Source organism: Phascolarctos cinereus, unplaced genomic scaffold, assembly GCF_003287225.1.
Source record: "Phascolarctos cinereus isolate Bilbo 61053 unplaced genomic scaffold, phaCin_HiC Scaffold_3;HRSCAF=262, whole genome shotgun sequence".
In the NCBI taxonomy this organism is placed as follows: domain Eukaryota; kingdom Metazoa; phylum Chordata; class Mammalia; order Diprotodontia; family Phascolarctidae; genus Phascolarctos; species Phascolarctos cinereus.
This window is the reverse complement of record NW_027555736.1, coordinates 42,220,386-42,245,300: the sequence shown is the minus strand read 5'-3', so window position 1 is coordinate 42,245,300 and position 24,915 is coordinate 42,220,386. Positions and strand designations below refer to the sequence as shown.

The following is a 24,915-nucleotide window of genomic DNA, read 5'->3' as shown; positions in this document are numbered from 1 at the left end:
CATTTCCTACTAAACAAAGGCATTGGGGTTTGGGAAGGATTGTGGTGTCTTTGTGAGGAGAAGAGAAACAACTCCTTTAACTGAAGGTCATTAAAATAGATCCAGTTTTCACAAGAGATAAATTTTTAATCGACTATATGAAATTGAAAGCCTTTATACCAAGAATATTAATGTAATGAAAAGAAGGGAAACTGGAAAAAATACTTTATCACATATCTCTGATGAGTCAGATATCTAAGTTTTCTAGGTAATTGACAGAAAGACATGAGACCAAACCAGTCCCCAATAGTTCTCAAACAAAGAACAACACATTATTAACAGCTAAATGAAAGAAATGCTCCAACACTTACAATAAGACAACTGCAAAGGACCAGGTGCATCAATTGAAGTAAAAATGTGTTTGTTCCTTCAAGGTATTCTCAAATTCCAGTCCTTCCAGTAGTAAAAACAACCCTGAGTTTTCACCTCCCACTCATAGGAGGAGGAGCACGTTGGAAGATCAGCACACACTATTGCTGATGGAACTTTAATTGACCCAATCATTCTGGAAAGTAATTTAGGATAATGTTAAGAAAAAAACAAAATATCCATATGCTTTGATTCGGAGGTCCCACTGGTAGATATAAAGCCAAAAGAAATCAATTATTTTTATAAAAGTTTCATATGTTCTGCTCCCATCCCCCCCAAAAAAATACCCATATTTATAGCAGCATTTCCTATAATACAAAAAAAAAACTGAAAGCAAAGTAGATGGCCACCTATTAAGCAATTATTAACCAAGTTGTGGTACACCAATGTATTATCTTGTTGTAAGAAACAATAAATATGAGGAATACCGAAAAGCATGGGAAGACATAGGAAGCACTGTGATATAAGAAAAGTATATTCAGGGAAACAACATATATGCCCGATGCCTACAACAAGTAAGAATAACAGCACATGATTGCAGCTGAATATTGTGAAGTAATGACCAGAGGCCACTGATGAGAAGAAAGTCCCATATACACCAAAATATTACTGCCTGCAGAAACAGAAAGAAATATTAATATAAAAAAAGGCATAGAAAGAGCAAAATCATTTGGAGGCAGAGTGAAATGAGCCAAACCAAGAAAACAATATATGCAATATAAGTGAAACAATGAACATGGAAAAACCACACCAAAAAAAAGAGTCAATATAAAATGACAAGCAATAAGCATAGTTCAAAAGAAAAGATATGAGAAGACAACCAAACCCCAACCATTTGCAGAGGTGGGAGGTCCATAACTGTGGTTTATCCATATTTTTATATATTTTTGGTGATCAGTTATTTTAATTTTCCCATCTTTTTTCTCCTTTTTTGTTTTTAAAAATGTCATTTGTTATATGAGATGGCTCTCTGGGAGAGGAAAGGGTAGGCATACTGGAAAAAATTTTGGTAATAAATAAAAACATCAATAAAAACATTTTGAAGAGAAAATTTAATGACAAAACCTGAACCTGAATAAAAGATATAGAAAGGCATTTCATCCCCAATTTTGCAAAGATGGAGCCAGGTTAGAAATGTGAAACCATATCTGTCAGAGTTTTTCAAAATGTTGGTAGGGTGTTTTTTCTTTCTTATTCTTTCTTATAAAAGATTATACTTTGGGAGGTGGAGAAAAGAAAGGGATACATTGGAAAATGTAGATAATGCAAAACAAAACATCGTTATAAAATACATTTTTTAAAGAGTGACTCTGAGTACGGTAAAGAAAAGATGGATTTGGAAAGAAAGTTTATGAAATCATAGGCTATTCCCTCCAGCTCATCCCTGAAGCCAGAACCCACTCTTCAACATCTCACAAATGGTCATCAAGCTTATACTCGAAGACCCCCAAAGATCAGGAGTCCGTTACCTCTCAAGGCAACGCATTTAACTCTAGACAGCCATAGTATATTTTCCTATGATTCCCTCGAGGTAGCTAGGGAATGAGGTGTTATTTGAAGGCATTGACTAAATATCCAAGTATTATACCTTGAGTGTTTAAGTCAAGAAACATTTACTAAGCACCTACTATGTTCCAGTCATTGTATTAAGCACTATGGATACCAAAAAAAAAAATGCAAATGACAGTTCCTTCCCTCAAGGAGCTCACAATATAATGGGGGAGGGGGGGAGAAAACAAGCAAATAAATATGAATAAATAAGCTATGGACAGGATAAATGGAAAAATGTCGTTCAGTCATTTCACTCATGTCCAATTCTCCATGACCCCGTTTAGGATTTTCTTGGCAAAGATACCAGAGTGATTTGCTGTTCTCTTCTCCAGCTCATTTTACAGATGAAGTCACCAGGGTAAACAGGGTTAAGTGACTTGCCCAGGGTCATACAGCTTGTTTCCAAGGCCAGATTTGAACTGAGAAAAATGAGTCTTCCTGACTCCAGGCCTGGCACTCTATCCACTGCCATCACCTAGCCACCTACAGGATCAATCAGAAATAATTAACAGAAGAAAGGCATTAGAATTAAGAGGGGTTGGGAAGACTTCCTGGAGAAGGTGAAATTTTAGTTGAGACTTGAAAGAACCCAGAGAAATCAGGAGATAGAGAAGAGTGAAGAGCACATTCCAATGATGGGTGTCAGCCAAAGACAATAACCAGAGCCTAGAGAGTGAATGCTTATTAATGGAACAGCAAGGAAGCCAATGTCACGGGACCAAAGAGCATCCAATGAAGAGTTAAGATATAAGGGACAGCCAGATGTATAAGCTGATAGAATACTGGGTCTGGAATAAGGAAGACCTGAATTCAAACCCAGTCTCAAGTACTCACTGGATGTGTGACCCTGAGCAATTTGCTTAATCTCTGCTTGTCTAGGAAGCAGCTAGGTGGCTCAGTAGATAAAGTGTTGGACTTGCAGTCAGCAAGACCTGAGTTCTAATCCAATGTCAGACAAGTGTCATTAGCTTGTGACTCTGGGCAAATCTCTGTACCTCTGTTTGCCTTAATCCACTGGAAAAGGAAATGGCAAACTACTCCAGTATCTTTTCCAAGAAAACCCCATAGGCCGTATGATCCATGGATTCATGAAGCATTGGACACAACTGGACAATTATACAATAACAAGTTATAAGGAGCATAGAAAGGTAGGGAAGAGAAGGGACTAGCTTATGAAGGGCTTTGATGACAAGGGATTTACAAGAAAAAGCATTATGTAAATCTGAACAAAGACATTCTCAAAAACATTTTCTCTTGCATCTAGATTTCATAGTAGTATTTAGAAATAATATCCCGAGGAAGCCATCTTGGTCAATTCTAATTATTTACCAAATAGATAGAAACATTTTTTGAGGGCTGCTTTAAAATCCTTATTCCTAAGTGTGTAGATAAGAGGGTTTAAGGTGGGACTGACTGTGGTGTACAAGAGAGCCACCACTTTGCCATTATCCATTGAAGGACTAGAGCCTGGAAGCATGTAAGTGTATGTGATTGTGGTGTAATAGATGGTAACCACGATGAGGTGAGAGGAGCAGGTAGAGAAGGCTTTCTTCTTCCCCTCCGCGGTGTGGATCTTCAGAATATTGGAGATGATGAAGCCATAGGACACCAGAGTGAGCACAAAACTTACAACTCCAAAGTACAGATCTGCAATGATTATCATGATGTTGTTCACATATGTGGAGCTGCAAGAGAGCAGTAGCAAAAAGGGGACTTCACACAGGAAATGGTTAATTTCATTGGGACCACAGAAGGTTAATTGTACCATCAGACCAGTTTGCAGTGATGAGCTGAAAGTGCCGGTGGCCCATACGCTGCCCACCAAGAGCATGCAAACCATCTTGTTCATCATGGTACTATAACGTAAGGGGTGGCAGATGGCCACATACCTATCGTAAGCCATGGCTGTGAAGAGCAGAAGCTCAGTCCCCAAAAAACACGAGAAGAAATATAACTGAGTCATGCAGCCATTATATGAAATGGGTTTCTTCTCCACAAGGTTCTCCAGCAATTTGGGCAGAACTGTGGATGTGCAGCCTATGTCAATAATGGCCAAGTTGGCAAGGAAAAAATACATGGGAGTATGGAGATTTGAGTCCAGACAGATGGCCATGATGATGAGCATGTTGCCAGTGAGGGCCACGATGTAAAGAAAGAGGAAAGAGATAAATAGGAATAACTGGAGTTGAAGTGTCTCTGAAAAACCTTGTAGAACAAACTCTGCAACCAGAGTTTGATTGCTCAGTTCCATTTGACCCAGAAATTCCTCTTGAATCAGCCAGAGGAAGTCTGACACAGTGGAGGCTCCCTCACAGAGTACTGGATAATTCAGCTGAGCTTTAGCAGATACATGAGGCAGAGGTTTGAATAAAAGCTGAAAAATGTTTTAATTTTAGATATGTGGAATGGTTATCACATTCCAATTAAAAATTGTAATTGTCAGCAAGTCAGCTCATGAATCACCTAATAAAAATACTGGCAGTGATATATGGCCCAAAAGAGGCCATCAGGAGGCCTCTTCACCAGCACCTTCCACACTCACTGACCTTTCCCAAATTCCTTTCTTTGTCTTCCCATTTTTCTTCTGTCCCACTGTTTTATTTTTATTTATTTGCTGCTGTTGTTTTATATTTTGTTCTTCAGAAGGCAGCTGGGTAATGCACTAGATAGATCACTTAGCCTGGAGTCAGAAAGATTTGAGTTCAAATCCAGACTTATACACTTTCTAGCTTTGCACTGGGCAAATCATATAACCTCTGTCTGCCTCACTTTCCTCAACTGTAAAATGGGCATCTCCCAGTGTTAGTTTTGAGGATCAAATGAGATACTATTTGTAAAGTGCTTTGTAAATCTTAAAGTGCTATAGAAGAGCTATTATTTTATTATTATTATTATTATTATTATTATTATTATTATTATTATGCTCTTTAAGAGGACCGTGTCTTCACTATCTTGGTGGTTCCCTTTCTAACATGGTATAGTGGAAAGTAGGCTGTAGAATCCAAAGTTTGGAGTCTGAGTTTAAGCTCTGACTCATACTACCTAAGTGGCCTTGGGCAATGGTTTTTTTTGACTCTTTGAGCTTCAGTTTTCTCATCTGCAAAACAAAGATCATAATAATTGTAATATGTACCTCATATGATAATCTAGAACAAAATGTTTTATATACCTTAAAATACTACATAAATCTGGGTCACTGTTGCTAAAGATTTGATACAACTTCTTTCAGTTTTTGCCCAGGAAACATTCTGCTATTCTGTAACCTACCAAAAAGAAAAAACCCACAAAAAAAAAAACTATTGTCCTTCTCCCTCTACTTCCAATGCCCCTCACCCCAAAGAAAATGGAAGTTGGGGAAAAACTGTATTGCATTTCGAGGTTTAAGATAACCATAGCAACTCCAAGTCAAAATTGTATTCTCAGTTCTTTTTCATTTTACCAAGGAATAATGAACTAAATTCGAAAAGGATATGGGATATGAGATGTCTGTAAGTTCAGTCATTTCCAACTCGTTGTGCACTCTGGGGTTTTCTGAGCAAAGATACTGGAGGGATTTGCCATTTCCTTCTCTAGCTCATTTTGCAGATGAGGAAACTGAGGCAAACAGGGTTAAGTAACTTGTCCAGGGTCACACAGCTATTAAGTGTCTGAGGCCAGATTTGAATTTAGGAAGACAGGTCCTCCTGACTCCAGGTCCAGCACTCCAACCACCACACCATCTAGCTGCCTCTGAGACTTCTGCAAAGCCCCACCCAAAATATTCAATGTGAGTGAGCCCATTCAGAAGCCTAAGGAGGCCAGACTCCAAGAAGCTTCGATGCATTATAATAGCTGACATTTGCAATACACTTTAAATGCTGTAGAGCATAATTTAAGTGTTTTTTTTAACTCCTATTCTTTGGTTAAATACATCCCCCAACATACCATAAAGCTGCCAAAGAATAACATCCACACACAGCTGTTAACCATCTTAATTCAGATCTCTTCAGCTGTTACATCATTCCATTCGATCTTCGCAAGAACTCTGGGAGGTAGGTACTATTATTGTCCACATTTTACAGATGGGGAAATGGAGTTCTGCATTAAATGGCTTGCTCAAAGTTTTCTAACTACAGAGTAGCAGAGTCAAGGCTAGAACCTGCTATTTCTGATTCCCCTATGCAGTCCCCTTCCTATTACATGTTTCCCTCTGTTGATTTTTTCCAATATATCCTAAGGGCCTTTTCTCTCCTTATCTATTTCCCCTTCTTCTACTACCCATAAAAAATTCTTAGAAAACCTTCAGAGGAATTCATGGGCCTGGGCCTGGGAAGATGAAAAGGAAAACTTAGTCAGAAGCAATATGTGGCACCCATGGAAAGAAAAGTAGGGAGATCATCCCTTCAGCCCTAGAATAAATAAAAGGATAGAAGAGGACCTGAAACAGAGCATATCATGCTAAACGAAGTGCAAGATTTGAGTCCTAAAAACCTGGGCTAGAGTTTTGTTTCTGCCACACACTAATTATAGAACAATGGACAAGTCAGTTAATCTCTGAGTCCCCTGGAATTTCTCTGGGATGAGTCAAAATCACCAAAGACCCATGCCTCTTCCCTTCTTATTTCCTACCCTCATCAATTGACCCCCGATTAACTGAAAGTCCTATCTTAAATACCTTCATCAGAGCTATAGCAGAACTTTGAGCTGAAAGGGATCTTAGAAATCCCTTGGAGCATAACCTTTTTAGAACATGGACCCTTTTGGCTGTGTCTGGTAGAATCTAAGGACCCTTTCTTGAAATAATATTTTTCAATGCATAAAATAAAATGCATAGGGTAGTGAAATGAGTCAATTCTATTAGATACAGTTATCAAGATATTTTCTTAAAGTTCATTAACTGTAGGATAAGAAACTCCCAATAGTCTTTTTTATTTTACAGATGAGGAAACTGAGGCCTGAAGAAGGGAAAAGATTTGCTTGAGGTTAAACTAACAAGATCGTTATGTGAATTCTAGTCTTCAGACTTTAACTCTAGTGTTATTTCCACCACAATAAATAAGTTTTGAACTGGTGTTACCCCCAATTCCATTTAGGGAAGGGCAGAAAGGGCATATATTCCTGGTATTAGAACCATGAATATTCCATGGAAACATGGTTACAAAAGGTGACTTGATTCTACAGTCCTTTGACTAAGTTTAAATTTAAGGCACATTATATAAATTTAAGGCACATTTATATATATATATGTGTGTGTGTGTGTGTGTGTGTGTGTGTGTGTGTGTGTGTGTGTGTATATATATACAGAGAGACAGAGAAAGAGAGAGATTATAATGCATGACAGATTAAATAGGCTTTTGTGCACTGGTCTGGGAATCTGACCACTACGGCTAATATCACTTCCATAGGAAAGTATTGGTCCAAGTTCTAAACAATCTGAACTTTTGGGAAACAGTGAATTTGTGCACTAGTGAATTGCCAGTATCATGCTGTTGATGATAATAAACTCCTCTCTTCAAAGTGGAATATACCACCACCATCAAGAGGAAATAAAGCCTCTAAGATCATTCCTGTGTTTGCTTATTATTACTCTTCCATTCTTATTATGGTACAGTGAAGAACACACTAACCCTGGGGTCAGAGGCCCTGGGTTCAAATCCCACCTCTGACACTTCCTGCTTGTATGACATTTGTCTCCCTGGGCCTCATGTCCCTGAACTGTAAAATGAGGGTAATTGAGATGAAGGGTCTTTGAGGTCTCTTCTAGCCCTGGACCCATATCCCTGAGATAACATCCTTCCACCTGTGACTTAGAAATGCTGAGTAAAGTAACTGTGACTACTTAGAATAGCAGCTGCTGAGTAAAAAAAGAGCTCAAATCTGAGTTGTACCAGTTTTTTACAGGAAATATAACATGGAGGTTTCCTTGCTGAAACAGCAGACCAAAAGATGGGTATGGGAGTTGCTGTTTATGACGACCTCCATGGCCTAGATTGAAAACCTAAACCATGTTGTACTGGGGTCCCTCTCATTGCCTCCTGTGATTACATGCAGATGTTTGTTGTACTGTGTGTAACAGATGGGGGTAGAGATCACTCTTTGGCTACCTTAAGGTATTCAAGAAGAGGAGGACTATAATTAATTAGAGAACAGAAGCTTTAAAAATCACTTAGACATCAGCAACATCTTTTCATACAATTCTGCAAAAAAAAATAATAATAATAAACCCAATGGGTTGTTGCTGGGTTTTTTTTTTATTGTTCTTCAACCATAAAACAGAAACATAGGTGAACGGTCATAGGTCTCAAGCTGAAAGGGACCTTGGAAGCCATCTAGTTCAACCCTTTCATTCTTTTTATAGATGAGGAAAGTGATGCCCCTAGAAGCCAAAGGATTAACCCAAGATAACAGGTCATAAACAGCAAAGTCAGGATTTGGACTCAGGTTTTCCTATTCCAAATCAAGTGTTCCTGTCATTTACTATTAACATGGCAGATTTTCCCAATCTTTTCTTCTCTACAAATGAGAAACTTACCTTCTCAAAAGAAAAACAAACAACCTTCTCACTCTGTTGGAAACGTTGAGATGTGATATGAATAAAATGGCTTTGCCTCCATCCTTTTCCTTTCTTATTTTGGCCTTTAAAATAAAAACAACTGAAATTATCACAGAGTGGCCAGCTCTTTGTATTTTTAGTGAAGGTCATCTGGGAAATATTTCCCAAAGAGCTTCCCCTGAAAACTCCTGAAGGATCAATTAAGTTCAAGCTTGGCTGCTTTATCCTCATGAAATAAACAAGGTTCTATGTTTAGAGAATTTCTTCATTAAGTTCAGGTATATGAAACTGACATCATAGAATGTTAAAAGGTAGAAATATCGTGGTGATCAAGGAAGGAACTCATCAACTCTACATAATTGGCTTAGGTTTCAGAACTGGTACTAAAAACACTGGGTAGGCAAGTTTTTCTGTCTTTGACACTTTGGATCTAACCCAGAAACACTGGCTAAATATCCTTGACAAGTAGAAGTACTTCTTAGGGAATTGACTGGAAAATCTTTTAAAGTCAATCTTTGACAGAAAAATTTAAAGAAAATCTTTTAATGTGAAAATTTCTCTATATAATTTTATATAATTTTGTTTATATAATTGACTTTCAAGCCAAAACCCAATCTGTTATTGCCGTCTCTCCCTAGAGGAACAGTCTGGTTTATTCATATATTTGATTTTAAAGGAACTAATGGTTGGAAGATAAGCTTTTTGGCCAGAGGACTGTAAAGACGTGGTCCTACCCTCAAAGAACTTATAATGCAAGTGAAAACTAGACAATTTCAATAACCACCCCTCTTTTTAGGAATTTATGATCATGACTAAGGAACGGTTACTCACAGATATGGTAGTAGAGAACTGTTCAAAATATGATAGTCTGACACTACAGAAAATTGGACCTGAAAGCTAATCTAATGCAACTAGCCTTCAGAGTTGAATAAGGCAAACCCCCTCTCCAAAGAGATGTCAAAAGAACATGCACACAGAATTCTACTTCAATTTCAATCTTTCAGGTATAACACCATCTTCACTCTTTTCCAGAGGATCAGGGGAGGAAGAGGTGATGAATGTTAACTATGTACTTGGATTCAACCCACCCATAAAGCCCACAGGCTTGTAAAGATAAGAATGCTCACAAAACATGATATGATCAGGGAAGTGGATGATCAGCCTGGGGATAAAATTTACCTAAGAAACAGTCACAGCATGAGTAGTTCAAGGTCAAGATTAGATAAAGATTTCTATAGGAATCTGTCCACATCTTCACCCTATGTTTCATTGCTTCATTAGTGATGAACAAGCAGCAGGAAGTAAAGTTTTACAAAGAGCAGCCAATGAATGAATAATGCCGAGAAGAGACTATGAACAGTGACAGAATGATAGTCGAGGAAAAGCCATAGGGAACTCCTCAACTGACTGAACATTGACTCTAGGGGAAGTCATGAGTAAAACAGAATAGGTGTTTGCTTGATGGTTCACAGTAGGGTGGTTAATTCTAACTTGTATAATTTCTCCAATTTCTGTTGCTGTTTTGCTTGGAAAAAATAGATTTGCTCATTATTTGCTAATTGTGATGGCCTTTTGTGTAACAGCATTTGGTGGGAAGGAGTTAAGCTTTCAGACATAAACTTAGGGTAACCCCCTTTCTTTAAGGGATAGTTCTGAACATATATACCCCTGGATGAGCAATATTTTGGATGCCAATGGATATTATTTTAGTATAGGATCCTTCTTGGAAACTGAAGCATTAAGCACTGAGTACTCAGCTTAACAATGCTCCACTCCCCATAGCTGTCATGTTGATTCTTCTCTCTTTCAGTGTAGTTCAGTTACCAGACCATAGATATCCATGTCTCCCTACACATGAGAACAATACACATTAACATACATATCTGAAGTGACATTCACATACTTTACACACGTAAGGGGGTCATGAATGATTAAAAGTGATCATTTGTGGGAGTGGGGAAGTTCTGACAGAAGGTCTTGCACTCAATTAGCTCATTGTAGCAAGAAAATGATACAGAACTAAGCATGAGATTTTAATCTTTCTTTGTTCATTATTTATAGATTCATAATTCATAGAATTAGCTACCCCACTGTGAACTATCTCTTACTTGGTCTCTTTCTCTAGATTGTATTGACTAAGTTAATGAAATCTAATGCTTATAGCCTCTCTCTCTCTCTCTCTCTCTCTCTCTCTCTCTCTCTCTCTCTCTCTCTCTCTCTCTCTCTCTCTCTCTCTCTCTCTCTCTCATTGTTATTCTTTTCCTGAACTCCCTTTCCTTTAGAGAGGAACCAGAATTCAAAAACTGTTTCCTTATGCCTTCTCCATCATTTAGTTCTTGAAGTAGTATTTCAGACCCTAAGGTAAGATGGTACATATAAATCCAGTCCATCTATCCTTCATCCTCTCTAATATCTCAAAATTAGAATTCTAGTTCAGCAACTTCCATATTGAATATTCCCTTGCCTCCATCAAAAAGTTATCATAGAATATTTCACATATGGACACACACACATATACACAAAGTGTCTGAGCCAATGGCCAACTTAAAATTGCCAAATGCAAGAGAATTCTATATATGAGGACTGCTCTAGGAGAAAATATGAGAGAGAGAGAGAGAGAGAGAGAGAGAGAGAGAGAGAGAGAGAGAGAGAAAGAAGAACTAGTACTAATGTGGAAACATGAGTAGAATTAAGACTACGCTCAGCACATTTAGAATCTCCTCTCATACATGAAGCCCAGAAAGTTTCAGGATACCGTGAAGATATATATCTACTCAAAATCATAGCCCTGCCAATAAATTTAATGACCAGCCAGAAAAATAATTAAATCTAAGCAAAATTACTTAATGAAAGAAGAAAAGCAATAGAAGAGTTCTGTCATAAATCTGGTGCAAAATCTTCTACAAATTTACATGGTAGCAGTGGGAAGAGTAGACATGCCTAGGGAACATGTGTAGGGCTCATACTTAGGGATCGTGTATGTCAGGGGTACCTACATGGAAAAGGAACCCCACATGAATGGAACATGTATGACTAGGACACATACACAGAAGGGAAATTCACCTGTTTTTTCAGGACTTCCAGTATCTTCTGGTGATGTCATTGCACTGTTTTTATTGGATCTATTCTCTGCTGGATACTACATCACCTCTATTTCCCATTAAGCATTGTCTCACTGCTACTCAAGAGAAGTGTTACATGTCCATCTCCACAGCTTCCCACTGGGCTATTCTCATTATAGTCAACGAAATTAGGGCTAGGCATGTCAACAATTTGAATGAGAATTGTTTCGATGAGTTCTAGACGTCTTAAAATGGGGACACATTTCCTAAGTTAGCAGCAAAGGCATTTTCAAATGAGTGGTTAGATGGTAAATCAGCATACAAACCAGGGAGGGAAAAGACCCATTGGCAAGATTTGCATATCCAAATTAGATTTGATTAAAGGATATTCTTTATAGCCTGGCTATAAAATGGGAGAGATGTTATAGTCCTCTAAGCCTGCATCTAGAGTAAAGTAGAAGGGTGGTAACTCCAATGATATCTTCCCAGGTTTCCCTTTTTTATGGGAAAATAATAGGGATTTGCATTTACTTTTCCTGGGTGGGAAGGGTAGTGCTGAGATTCAGAGTGGTATAAGTATTTCAATACTTATAAGTATTTCCCAGGGAGGAAAAAAAGATCATAGCAAGTATAAACAAGGTACTATGAAATGTAATCAGCGCAGTCATGATTTAATAGGTTCTGTGATACCTCCTAACGGCTCTAGGTTGAGGTCCTCTAGCTGTTCCCCATAAAAGGAAGAGTTGATTCTGTCATTTCTTAGTTAATAGTCCAGAAGCTGTTTTATTTTGTTTAGAGAAAAAGATAGGCCCTCACACCCCCAATCATCAGACTATGAAAATATTTTCAGCTATTTTTGCCCCGTAAGAAGAAAAACAACTATCAGCTCCAATAGTCATGGGTCCCAAGGTCTAAACTTTTCTTTTCCTTTTTTCTTTTCTAAGAAAACTGACGAACCCAGCAGCTAATGAGAGCTCACAGGTTTCTAGTCTGTTTTTTGAACTCACTTCCCTCCACTAGTAGGGACTCACTTTCCTCCACATGCCTCAAATTTCTTACCCAGATTTAGAGTCAGAATATCTTATTTAGCTTCCAACCATCAAAGCATTTTGGGGAGCTACCTTCCAACAATCCACAGAAGATGCTGTGGGTCTGAGGTACCACCCGTTACCTTACCAGAAGTCTGTTGGAGCTCGCTCAAGAATTTTCAGATATTTACACCTGAGAAATCAGCAAATGTTATAAATCAGGGCTTGATTTATTGTTTTGTTGATTTCCTAGTCTTTAAAAAGTGATTGAAAAAGGGTTAATATTCTAGATTAAATTTGAAAGTGTGCAAAGCTAGCTTTTTTCCCAGAGAACCAGTTGTAAAGCATTTACCAACAGACTCCTGTCTCAGCCCACCCTTTCAATATCCTCCAGGTCTTCCCATGCAGAAGGAGTCATGAAGGCAAGAATGAAAAATGTTCAGTGAGGATCCTGGGAAGCTATGGCCCTTCAACCCAATTCCATTTTAAAAAAAAATTCTGGGGACAGCCAGGTGGCACAGTGGATAGAGCAATGGCCCTGAAGTCGGGAAGACCTGAGTTAAAATCCGGCCTCAGACCAAACACTTGACACTTACTAGCTGTGTGACCCTGGGCAAGTCACTCAACCCCAATTGCCTAAAAAAAAAAATTTAATTTCTGCCTTTCACATGTAAGGCTTTTTTTGTTTGTTTTTGTGAGGCAGTTGGGGTTAAGTGACTTACCCAGAATCACGCAGCTAGTGAGTGTTATGTGTGAGGCTGGATTTGAACTCAGGTCCTCCAGACTCCCAGGCTGGTGCTCTATCCACTACACCACCTAGCTGTCCCTCACATGTAAGTCTGAGCAACACCAAATCTCCCAAGCTTTAAGTTGACCTACATAAGGGGAAAACTTCCTGACAATTGAAGCTCTCCCCAACTGAAGTTCTGAGTCTAGATGGAGTAGCTAGATCTCTGTCCCCAGAGTTCTTCAAATAGGATATGAGTGATCATTTCTCAGGGATGTTGATTTAGACAGGGGATGGACTAGATGACTCCATAGGTACTTTCCAGTTCTTAGAATTTTAAGATCCCATGGCATTGAAGAGAACATTCCATTCTTTACCTAGGGTATTTATATTTCTCATAAGAAGGAAGAATCCAGCTACTTGCTGAACTGTGTATCCTGTGAAATATGGTAGTGATCATCCAAGATTGAGTCAGGTGCTATATGAGAGCACTTTACTGTTGCAAAACTATTCTGGGTAAGTCCTAGCCTAGAAGCCACTACAGGATACAACTACAAGAAATCAACAAGATACAGACCTAAGAGAAATCCAAAAGATATAAAAATACTAAGCTAATATAGACCAGAAAGTCTTCTTATACACATAAGAGAACAAAATATTATAACAAAATATTTAACATAACATAACATGGGAGTGAACCTTTCCGAGAAATCAACTCCTGTCTCACCAGTTCAGTCTCTAGAACTGTATAGAGACATGTAAATCCCTAAGGTTTCTTTATACATTCAATAATGACATACCAAAAATATTAGTATTAAATACTTTCTCATGTAACTTCTTACTTTATATGAATATTAAAAGGACTGATGATTTTTTAGGCCACTGCAGAATAAAGTTTGGTCAAAAGAGTAGCCCATTATGCAACTGATTTCATTTATATCATCCTTGAATTTGTGCTGACCATGAGACATTTTAACTAAAAACTACATTATTATGATTTACAATAATAGCAGTGATGTAACTTCTACTACGTGCCAGGCACTGTGCACTTTACAAATACTATCTCGGAGGGCAGCTAGGTGGCACAATGGATAGAGCACTGGTTCTGAAGTCAGGAGGACCTGAGTTCAAATCCTGCCTCAGACCAAACACTTGACACTTACTATGTGACCCTGGGCAAGACACTTAACCCCAACTGCCTAAAAAAAAAAAAAGAATTAAAAAAAATAAAAGCAAATACTATCTCATTACCTCACAGCAACCCTGGAAGTTAGATGCTATTATTGTTCACATTTTACAGATGAGAAAACTGAGGCAGAGGTTAAGTGATTTACCCAGGATCATACAGCTAGTAAGTGTCTAAGGTCAGATTTGAACCCAGGTCTTACTGGCTCCATACCTAATACTCTATCCACTACACCACCTATCTGCCATTACAAGTGTTATCTCATTTGATACTCAATATCCCCATTTTACAGTTGAGGAACCAGAGACTAAAGATGAAGTGATTTACCCAATGTCTGAAGCAAGATTTGAATTCAGGTGTCCCTGATAAATTGGTAGGCACTGAGGAAAAGAGAAAGAAGGAAGGAAAGAAAGAAAGAAGGGAGGAAGGAAAGAAAGAAAGAAAGAAAGGAAGAAAGAAAGGAAGAAAGGAAGAAAGAAAGAAAGAAAGAAAGAAAGAAAGAAAGAAAGAAAGAAAGAAAGAAAGAAAGAAAGAAAGAAAGAAAGAAAGAAAGAAAGAAAGAAAGAAAGAAAGAAAGAAAGAAATCCTAGGCCATGCCCTATGAAAGTTAACGATCTGTCTGCTACACAAATTCTTCTCCTTACCATCATTAGCCAATCATTCAATGAGTATCAGAAGGTTCCCTTTGGGTTGTTCTATAATATAGGAATAACTGAAGATTAAAGTCCTAGACAATGAAGTTGGGAGTAAGTTCCTGAATTTGGCCAAGGATATATGACCTGCTGGTATGCCTGAACATTGCTCCTGTCTGCAAACCTGGGAAAAAACAACCCCTAATGTCCCTCTTCCTATCATCTAATGGTGAGTTCATCTACTCATCCTAATAGAAGGTGAAGGTCCTCTGACCAACACTATAATGGTCCTGTTTTGCTCACAAATCTTGGAAAATTATTTTTTCTTATTTTTTCATTGGCTAGAACCCTTTGTACCTCACTCCATTTCACCCATGGTGGGACATCATGGTATATAGGAACTTAGCTCCTTTCTTCTCCCAAGGGATGCCTGGGGAAGCAGTGGCTCAAATTGAACAAAATAATAAACAAATCAACACTCATTTATTTAACATGTACTATATGACAGACACTTTGCTATACACTGGAGATTGAAATAAAAAAGCATGATGGCCCCTGCCTTTAAGTAGCATTCATTCTATTAAGGGTACAATATTTCCACAGAGAAACAAGTACAGAACATACTGTATACAGAATAAATTAAAAGTTATTGGGAGTGATGGGGCGGGAAAGAATCAAGAAATAACTGTGAAATTAGAAAGCCTCCTTAAATGCTAGAGAAGAGATTTTCCAAGATTATTTAAGGAAAAGCATGAAATGCATATGATGAGAAGGTAGAGAAAAATAGAATAAGTGACTGAAGACTGGTTTTCTCCCAATGCAAAATCTTTCATGCAAGTGTCACACAGAGAGCACAGTATCAGGGGTGTCCACATCATCATAACCAGGTTCTGAGGCTGCCAAACACTGGATGTTATTTTCTGTCCCAGAGACTGATTCTGGCCCTGCAAAGAATGGAATATTTTCTGAAAAAAATGAGCAAAAAGTTAGGACCGCTTCGTCTATGCCCTCCAAAAAAATGTAATAAGGACATTGAATTATATTCAAAATCATGCTGTTCAAAGTTAGTCAGGGAAATAGGTATATTTAAAAGCCTAGAGCAGCATTTATATAGCACTCGAAGGTTTGTGAGGCACTTTGCAGGAGTTATCTCACTGGATATTCACAATGACCCTGGAAGGCAGGTGCTATTATTATCCCCATTTTGCAGATGAGAAAGTAGAGGTTGAGAGACATTACATGATTTGCCCATAGTAACATAGCTACTGTCTGTGGCAAGACTCAAATTCTAGTCTAACTCCATGAGAAATCTTAGGGGGATATAATCAGTGCATTTGAATACTTACTTCACAGACAATCTGCAATGAGCTTCAAAACTAGGATCACTGGGTGGATGTTACTGCGACACAGATTTTGGTTGGATATGAGGAAAAACCTCTTGACAATTTCCAGTCACTTTTCTTGGCAGATATACTGGAGTAGTTTGTCATTTCCTTCTCATTTTGCAGATAAGGGGAGGCAAACAGGGTTAGGCGACTCCTGAGGGTCACACAGCTAGTAGTGTCTGAGCCAGATTTGAATTCACAAAGACAATCTTTCCTAACTCCAGGCCTAGCACTCTATCCACTGCACCACCTATCTACCCATCCTAGCCAGAGCTGTCCAAAGTACGATGAACTGCCTTAGGGAGTTGTGAGTTATTTTAACACTGCAGGTCTTTGAATAACCAGAATATTTTAAAGAGAATTCCTCCCTAGGTATGAGTTCAAATAGATGGCTTCCCAGGCTCCTAACCTCTATGGTTTTATACAAGTCTCAGTACATATATTCTCCTTTATCATGAAGACTGATAAAGTCTATAGGCAGGTGACTACCTCAGTAAGAAACACATGAATGAGTCTGATCAGAAGCAATGGGACAGAAGCATGAGGTTTTTTTTTTCTGAAAAGTTTCCATCCATTTTTGGGTTATTGATGTATGTGAGAGTGACAGAGGGAAAGTAAACAAGCTATATTTCCCTTCATTTCTTCCTATTTAAGAGAAAGGTTCACCATTTAAGTATACATTGCAACCCAAATGATTGGTGTGAAATTACTGGAAACTTAAGTTACCAATCAGTCTATTCAAAATTAATAATAATCTATATTCCCAAGTTCCTTCCCACTATAGTAAAAGTTTCTTTTATAGTCAGATGGAATTTGACATCCTATGGGCTACAGCAGAAAAGACAGGGTCAACAACAATTTCAGTAAATCCTAAGGACATACTCATAGAAGATAAAACTCTTATCCCACTGGATAACAGAAGCAGCTGTTTCCCCAAAGCAAGCAGCTGATGAAGGCTTCTATGTCTCAGAGATTCGTTGTAGCATAGAATTTGGAACAAGAAAATCCCAGAGGTTCAAACTTCTCTTTGGGATGATGAAGAAACTAAGGGCCAGAGGCCACATAGCAGTCAAATAACAGGGTTGGGATTCAAACTCAGGTCAATTGACTCCAAATCCAGTCCTTTTCCTACTATGTGAGGCTGCCCTGTTTGATAATGTACATCCAAAAAGAATGTTTTGATGAATGAAAGTGTATATGTGTAAATGCTTAGGAAAATTCCTTGTGCACTGCAAATAAAGGACACTGTTATTATTACTATACAAACCTCAGCAAGAGGTCATCCCCTCTTCTCCTTTATCTGCATCCTCGATTTCAGCAGCAGCATCATACATTGCCTCCTGTGCACTGTCAGCAATCTTTAGCTCAGTCTCCTCAATTTCCTTGTAATTATCATCTGGCGAATTCTCACCAATGATGTCATAGACAACTTCACAGGCAGCTTTCTGTTTCTTTGTGGAGGCTGAAATGAGAAACAATTCCTTACTTATAAGAATCTATTTTTAAAGATTACTCATACTCAAAGCCCTTTTGCAATCTGTGTCATATGACATTTCCAGATTTATTTCATATGATTTCTCACTAAGGGTTCTATAGTCCAGCCAAATACATAAACTCTGTGCTACAAGTAAAGCCTATACTTTGTTTCTCCATATATTTGTACGTGCTATATCTGCCTGGAATGTCTTTCTTTTAGCTCAGAGCCTAATGAACTCCAACCTAGGCTTTAAAATCCAACTCAAATGTTGTTTTCCCCAGGAGCCTTCTCTAGTGCCTCTGGCCAATAACAGTTTTTCCCTTCATTTATTACATTTTGTACCCTTCTAACATGTTATTTTATGCCATAGTTATCTGTGCATATCACATATCTTCATTACTAGTTCATAAGCTTCATGGATTCAGGGACTAGCTCTTGTCTAAACTTGGTATATCAGCCTCAAAAACAAAACCTCAACCACCATCTTTCTTCTACCTATTGTGGGAACTGTGGGAGTTAAGTGAACCACACTGACTCCATCTTATGACTCAGTTCTAGAGCTAAGTCAGCTCCCTTTATATTCAATTATGGGCCTAGTCCAATTTCTGTGAGAAAATTTAATCAATCATATGGGGATTGTGGAAAAAAAGCTTTATTGCATTGCTTAAATGTAGCCAAAAACTTCATTTTTTCCAGTATTATAACTCATCTTATTAAAATGTTCTCTTCCATCCAGAGATTTTTGGATCCTGAATCTATCATTTAGTGTGTTAGGCGTTTCTTCTAGCTTTGCATTATCTTTAAATTTGAATATTTGTCTTTACCAAAGTAATTCATATAAATCTTAAGCAGCATAAAGCTAAGCATGTAGTCCTGGAGCACTCCATATGAGGCCTCCTTCCAAGTTCACATGGAACCATCAATGATTCCTTTTTGGGTCTGTACATGCAATTTGTTATGAATCCATGTAGTTGTTACCACTTTGTCCACATAAGCTTATGTATCAGAGATCTAGATATGGAAGGGATTTCAGAGGCCATCTCATCTAACCTTCTCGTTTTATGATTGAGGAACCTGAGACCTAGAGATGTTAAGTGATTTGCCAAAGGTCATACTGATAATAAGCATCAGAGGTGGGACCTGAACCTAGGTCTCTGACCCTAGAGTCAGTGCTCTGCTGGTATTGTATCAAGGCAGCATGGAATAATTTGTCACATGATTTCCTAAAATCTTAGTAAGTTACATTTCCATCATTCCACTGACTTGGCGACTTAATCACTCTGTAGCAAAAGACAATAAGATTAGAATAGCATGGGGTCTTGATGAAGCCACGTTCCTTTTTGTGATCGTTACTTCCCTTTCTATAAATTTATTAACCATCTTTTTATTAAAACATTCTAGAATCAAGGTCAACTTCACTGGTCTTTAGACTGTACTGTACTCTTTTTCATTTAAAAAAAAATGAGACGTGCCCTTTTCTTTGTCTTGAGACATCTCATTTTTTCTTTATGATGTTCTGGATATCACAGCTATTGGTTTATAAATCACATGGGCCAATTCTTTCAGGTCCCAACAATTAAGAAAATTCACACTAGTTGATTGAAATTCATTAAAGGCAGATAAGTGCTCTACATATGTATCATGAGTATATCAACTGCCCATTAACCCAGGGAAGAAACTTGAAAGATCGGCAAGAAAGGTCTGTCTCACTCTGGTAAAAGGGGAGTTCAATGCAGGATGGGAAGCCTCCCAGCAAACTCCACCTCAGCAAACCAGCCAGAGATCCTGAGTTCCAGTGCAGTGAAGCAGGCAAATGACGACACCAGGGCCTCCCATGTGCCTCAGCATAGCCAGGGGAATGGGCAGACTCCAGCTCGTGGACAGAACCACACATGCTATAGCATAGCCCTGAGCAAACATGCAACTGACAGTGGCTAGACTGTTACGTGCTTCAGTGTAGTCCCCGGAAAACACAGAAACACCCTACTGGCCTCAGCACACCCCAGACACCAGCAATAGGACACTGGCTCAGCACCAGGTAAGCTGACAGATGCCTACAGCCTCCAGCAGCACCAGCCACACTCTGCCTCACCCCCTCAATGCAGCACCAGACATGAGGATCCCCCATGGGCTTCAGGGCAACATCAGTGTAGCACCTGGTAAATATTGAGGGCCTGCATCCCCTGGCACAAGAAGCCTGAGTCAGTGCCACTTCTTCTCTGAGAGCAGGGTTTAAATTTAAAAGAAAGGGGAAAAACAAAGCAAAAAAAAAGAAAATAATCTGACCATAGGAAGTTATTATGGTAATAAAGAAGAGCAAGAAACAGAGTCAGAAGAAGACAACAATGTCTAGTAGTCTCAAGCCCAGAAAGAACCCATGCAAGAGCTCAGAAAGGAGCTTAAATATCATATAAGAGAGGTAGAAGAAAAATTGGGAAAAGTAATGAAAGTGATGCAAGAGAATTATAGGGGGGGAAAGAGTCAACAGCTTAGAAAAAGAAAACAACTGCTTAAAAAGTACAATTGGCCAAATGGAAAAAGAGGTACAAAATCTAACTGAGGAAAATAAGTCCTTAAAAATTAGAATTAGGCAAGTGGAAGCTAATGACTCTATGAGAAATCAAGAATCCATCAAACAAATTCAGAAGAATTAAAAAAAAAACAGAACAAAATTTAAAATACCTCATTGGAAAAACAACTGACCTGGAAAATAGATACAGGAGAGACAAAGTCAGAATCATTGGACTACCTGAAAGTCATAATCAAAAGGAGGACCTGGACAGCATCTTTTAAGAAATTATCAAGGAAAACTGCCATAATATCCTAGAACCAGAGGGCAGAATAAGCATCAAAAGAATCCACCAGTCACCTCAGGAAAAAGACCCCAAAATAAAAACTCCAAGGAACATTATAGCCAAATTATATAACTATCAGGTCTAGGAAAAACCACAGCAAGTGGGCAGAAGGAAAAAATTCAAATATCAGGGAGCCACAATCAAGATTACACATGACTTAGCAGCTGTCACATCAAAAGATCAGAGGTCATGGAACATGATATTATGGAAGGCAAAGGAACTAGGATGAACACTAAGAATCACCCACCTGGAAAAATTAAGCATACTTCAAGGGGGAAATGGTTATTCAATGAAATAGAAGTTTTTCAAGCTTTCATAAGAAGACCAAAATTGAACAAAATTTTTTTTTATCTCCAATATCCAAGACCCAAGAGAAGCCTAAAAAGCGAAAAAGAGAAAAGAAAATAAGGGACTGAATGGAACTGAACTGTTTACATGGGAAGATGACACATGTAATTCTTTAAAATTGAACTAATAATAGTACAACTAGAAGGAATATGAATTTGAGGGAATTACATAAAAAATAATTAAAGGATGAGAAAGTGGAGTACACTGGGTGCAGAAGGAAGGGAGAGGTAGAATGGGATAAATTATTTCGCATGAAGAGGCTTGAAAAACCTATTACAGTGAAGGGAAAGATGGGAGGATGGGTGATTGGAATCATTTGAACCTCACTTTCATCAGTATCAGCTCAAAGAGGGATTAATATACATGATTAGTTAAATATAGAAATCTATCTTACCTAACAGGAAAGTAGGAAGGGAGGAAATTAAGTATAAAGGGGAGAAATGGCAGAGTGAGGGAGGCAGTAGACAGAAGCAAAACACTGTCAGAGAGGGAAAGGATGAAAGGAGAGAGAGGACAAACAGGATGAAAAATAGGATGGAGGGAAATACACAGTAATCATAACTGTGAATGTGAATGGTCTGAACTCTCCCATAAAATGGAAGCAGATAGCAGAGTGGGTCAAAAACCAGAATGCTACAATATGTTGTTTACAAGAAACACACTTGAAGCAGAGAGACACACACAGAGCAAAGGTAAGGGGCTAAAGTAGAATCTATTATGCTTCAGCTAAAGTTTAAAAAAAAGGAGGGGATAGCAATTCTGATCTCAGACAAAGCAAAAGCAAAATTAAACCTAAGGAAAAGAGATAAGGAAGAAAACTACATCTTGCTAAAAGGTACCATAGATAATGAAGTAATATCAATACTAAATTTATATATGCACCAAGTAGCATAGCATTCAAATTATTAAAGGAAAAGTTAAGTGAGTTATACAGGTTCATGATCAAACAAGATATAGAAAGCATTATAAAATATAAAATAGATTATTTGATTATATTAAATTAAAAAGCTTTCACATAAATAAAACCAGTACAACCAAGATTAGAAAGAAAGCAGAAAACTAAGTATCTCTGATAAAGGCCTCATTTTTCAAATATGTATAAAACTGAGTCAAATTTATAAGAACACAAACCATTCCCCAATTGATAAATGCCCAAAGAATATGAACAGGCAGTTTTCAGATGAAGAAATCAAAGCTATAGATAGGCGTGTGAAGAAGTGCTGTAAATCACTTTTGATTAGAGAAATGAAAATTAAAGCAACTCTGATATACCACTTCACACCTGTCAGATTGGCTAATATGACAGAAAAAGGAAAATTATAAATGTTAGAGAGGATTGTGAAAATTGGGACACCAATGCACTGCTGGAGTTTTGAACTGATCCAACCATTCTGGAGAGCAATTTAGAACTATGACCAAAGGGCAACCAGACTGTGCATATCCTTTGATCCAGCAATAGCACTACTAGGTCTGCAAACTTCACAGAACATTCTGGATTCAGTCAAAGGGCCTCACTTGAGGACCTAGAGGGCCACATATGGCCTCAAGGCCACAAGTTCCCCATCCCTGGCCAGGGTATAATAATCCCCAGAAGTGCTACTGGTAGTAAAAATTAATTGGGAACAGCCTCCCAAATCATGAATCAGTTATGAATGAATGTAAATCACAGTATCTTTTAGAAAATATGTTCCTGCCTGGGCTATTTCTTCCCAAATCAGTTGTTGCAACAACAGAAAAGTTTTCAATTAGACATTTTGTTTACTTTTCCCTTTCTTTTCCCCACAGATCTCATTCCTCATTTAAAAAGTACAATGACTACCTTACATTCTATGTCCTTTGTCATTTACCTTTGCACTGGCTTCCAGCTGAATTGCCAAGAATATGAGGAGCAGACAGACAAGAGTTCCCTGGATGATGGAGACAATTACAGGCACTGTGAATCTCTCTGGGGCAGTTGGGGGAGATAGGCTGGAGTAGTAAGAATCTTAAAAGACAATTGGTCACCACAGTGAGGATCATCCTCACCAACTTGTTATCCAGACCCCGAAATACTCTTGGCTGAAGGGTTTGACTGATGGCTGGTTAAGAAAAGTCTTAGTCTTCTACTTATATCTGTAGAGAACACAGGATTTCTTTGTACGCACATTGCCCAAGGTACCACCAGTGAATTGACTTTTGTTTTAGCAGGTATTCTGTGACACAGGGGGAATTCTCTTTGAGGATGACGCAGTGAATGAAGCCCTCTCTCGAGGACAGAGAAGGGCAGAGGGTTACCTGTGTCAGGTGGTGATGCAGTAAATTGTCTCTCACCTACAGAGAAAAATGAGAAGGTGCCAGGGTGAACAGGCAGAGTTATGGTCCACCATCTCAGAAGAGATAGTATTCATGCTGCTGTTGGCGGTCTCCCCCAGCCAATCCCACATTCTGCTCAGGGACCCCTCACTCAACAGAGCACTCCACAGCCGCATCTTCCTTGTGGCCACAGTTACTGCATCCCCAGGGCTCTGCAGGACAGTCCCAAAGAGACAGTTAGCTCCCCTTGCACTGAACCTCATCTAACCAAACAGTCCCCATCCCTGGTCCAAAGGCAGCTTCTCCTGGAGCAGATGCAGCTGGGCCACAGCCTGGCTGCCAACACACAACTTCAGCATCTTGCAGGTCCCATGAATCATCACACACTGTTCCCCAGGAGCCACCATGGCAGACCTCCACTCGCTCAGAGCAGCTGTCCTTTCCACCCTTGACCCGCAGCCTCTCCTCTGAAAACGCATCTGCTGGGTGTTACTGAGAGAACAGGTGGCAGCAGAGAGAAAGGACAAAGCTTGGGACTATAGATACCTGTGCAATTGTGGGAAGTGGAGCAGTTGTGTGTGCTTGCTGTCCCCTTGAGTATTTCCTCTGAACTTCCTACAAAGAACAAGCCTCAAATGAGTATTTAATCCCTCTTCTTCCCCTGCCCTATTCTGGCTACCTCAACTCAGAGCCTCTTGTGCAGAGCAATCACCTTCACAAGTGATCCAGACTTTATGTTCAGGATGATAGGGATGCTGCTGCCAAGGGCCAGATGGACAATGCCAGAGAGACACATTGGGCTGCTTCCAACAATGAACGTTACTCAACCAAGACATTCGGAAGTTGGCTGCAGCTTGTTTCCACATCTGCCATCCTCAGTCTCCACATTCCAGGTATTTACATATGATGGCCAGGGACATGTCACTCAGAGTTGTGTCACAGACACTTCCCCATGTGCCATTGTGAAAAACCTCCAGTTTCCCAGAACAGTGGTGGATATCACCGATCAGTCTCAGTGATAGGAACTCTGGGAATGAAGGCAGAAATAGGTATACAGCTTAGACCCTGATTTTTTGCTGCTTTGTGCTATATCCCCTCTATGTTGTATTTTTTTCATGTGTATAACTCATAACCCTGTATATGTATAGAAGTCCAGGTTCTTTTAATGTTTGAGGAAAAGAATTATTACTCTTGTGGCTACTATGTCTACAACTATGATGATGACTGCTACTACTACTACTACTACTACTACTACTACTACTACTACTACTACTACCACTACTTGCACCCTAGAAAAGTTGAATCATTAAATAGAACTAATAGAGAAAAGACACATAAATATCTATGTATATCCCAATAGGCAAGTAGCCACTCCTGGACTGGACACTTATATCTCTGGCACATAGCAGACTTGTCCAATGGAAAAGATCAA

The 24,915-nt window shown here is 38.8% G+C and overlaps 2 protein-coding genes across 2 annotated transcripts in view; both read right to left on the bottom strand.

Annotated features, from left to right (window-relative positions):
* Positions 1–3,280: 3,280 nt before the first annotated feature.
* On the bottom strand, positions 3,281–4,210 carry LOC110213965 (olfactory receptor 13A1-like). The gene has a single exon (XM_020994545.1). The coding sequence runs from the start codon at positions 4,208–4,210 to the stop codon at positions 3,281–3,283; it is 930 nt and encodes a 309-aa protein (XP_020850204.1).
* A 13,569-nt stretch (positions 4,211–17,779) lies between these two features.
* LOC110213968 (scavenger receptor cysteine-rich domain-containing protein SCART1-like) overlaps positions 17,780–24,915 on the bottom strand; it is a 49,976-nt gene continuing 42,840 nt past the window's right edge. Inside the window, 3 exon segments of the mRNA XM_078151596.1 lie at positions 17,780–17,973; positions 20,047–20,144; positions 23,752–23,950. Coding sequence (XP_078007722.1) covers positions 17,780–17,973; positions 20,047–20,144; positions 23,752–23,950 — 491 coding nt within the window.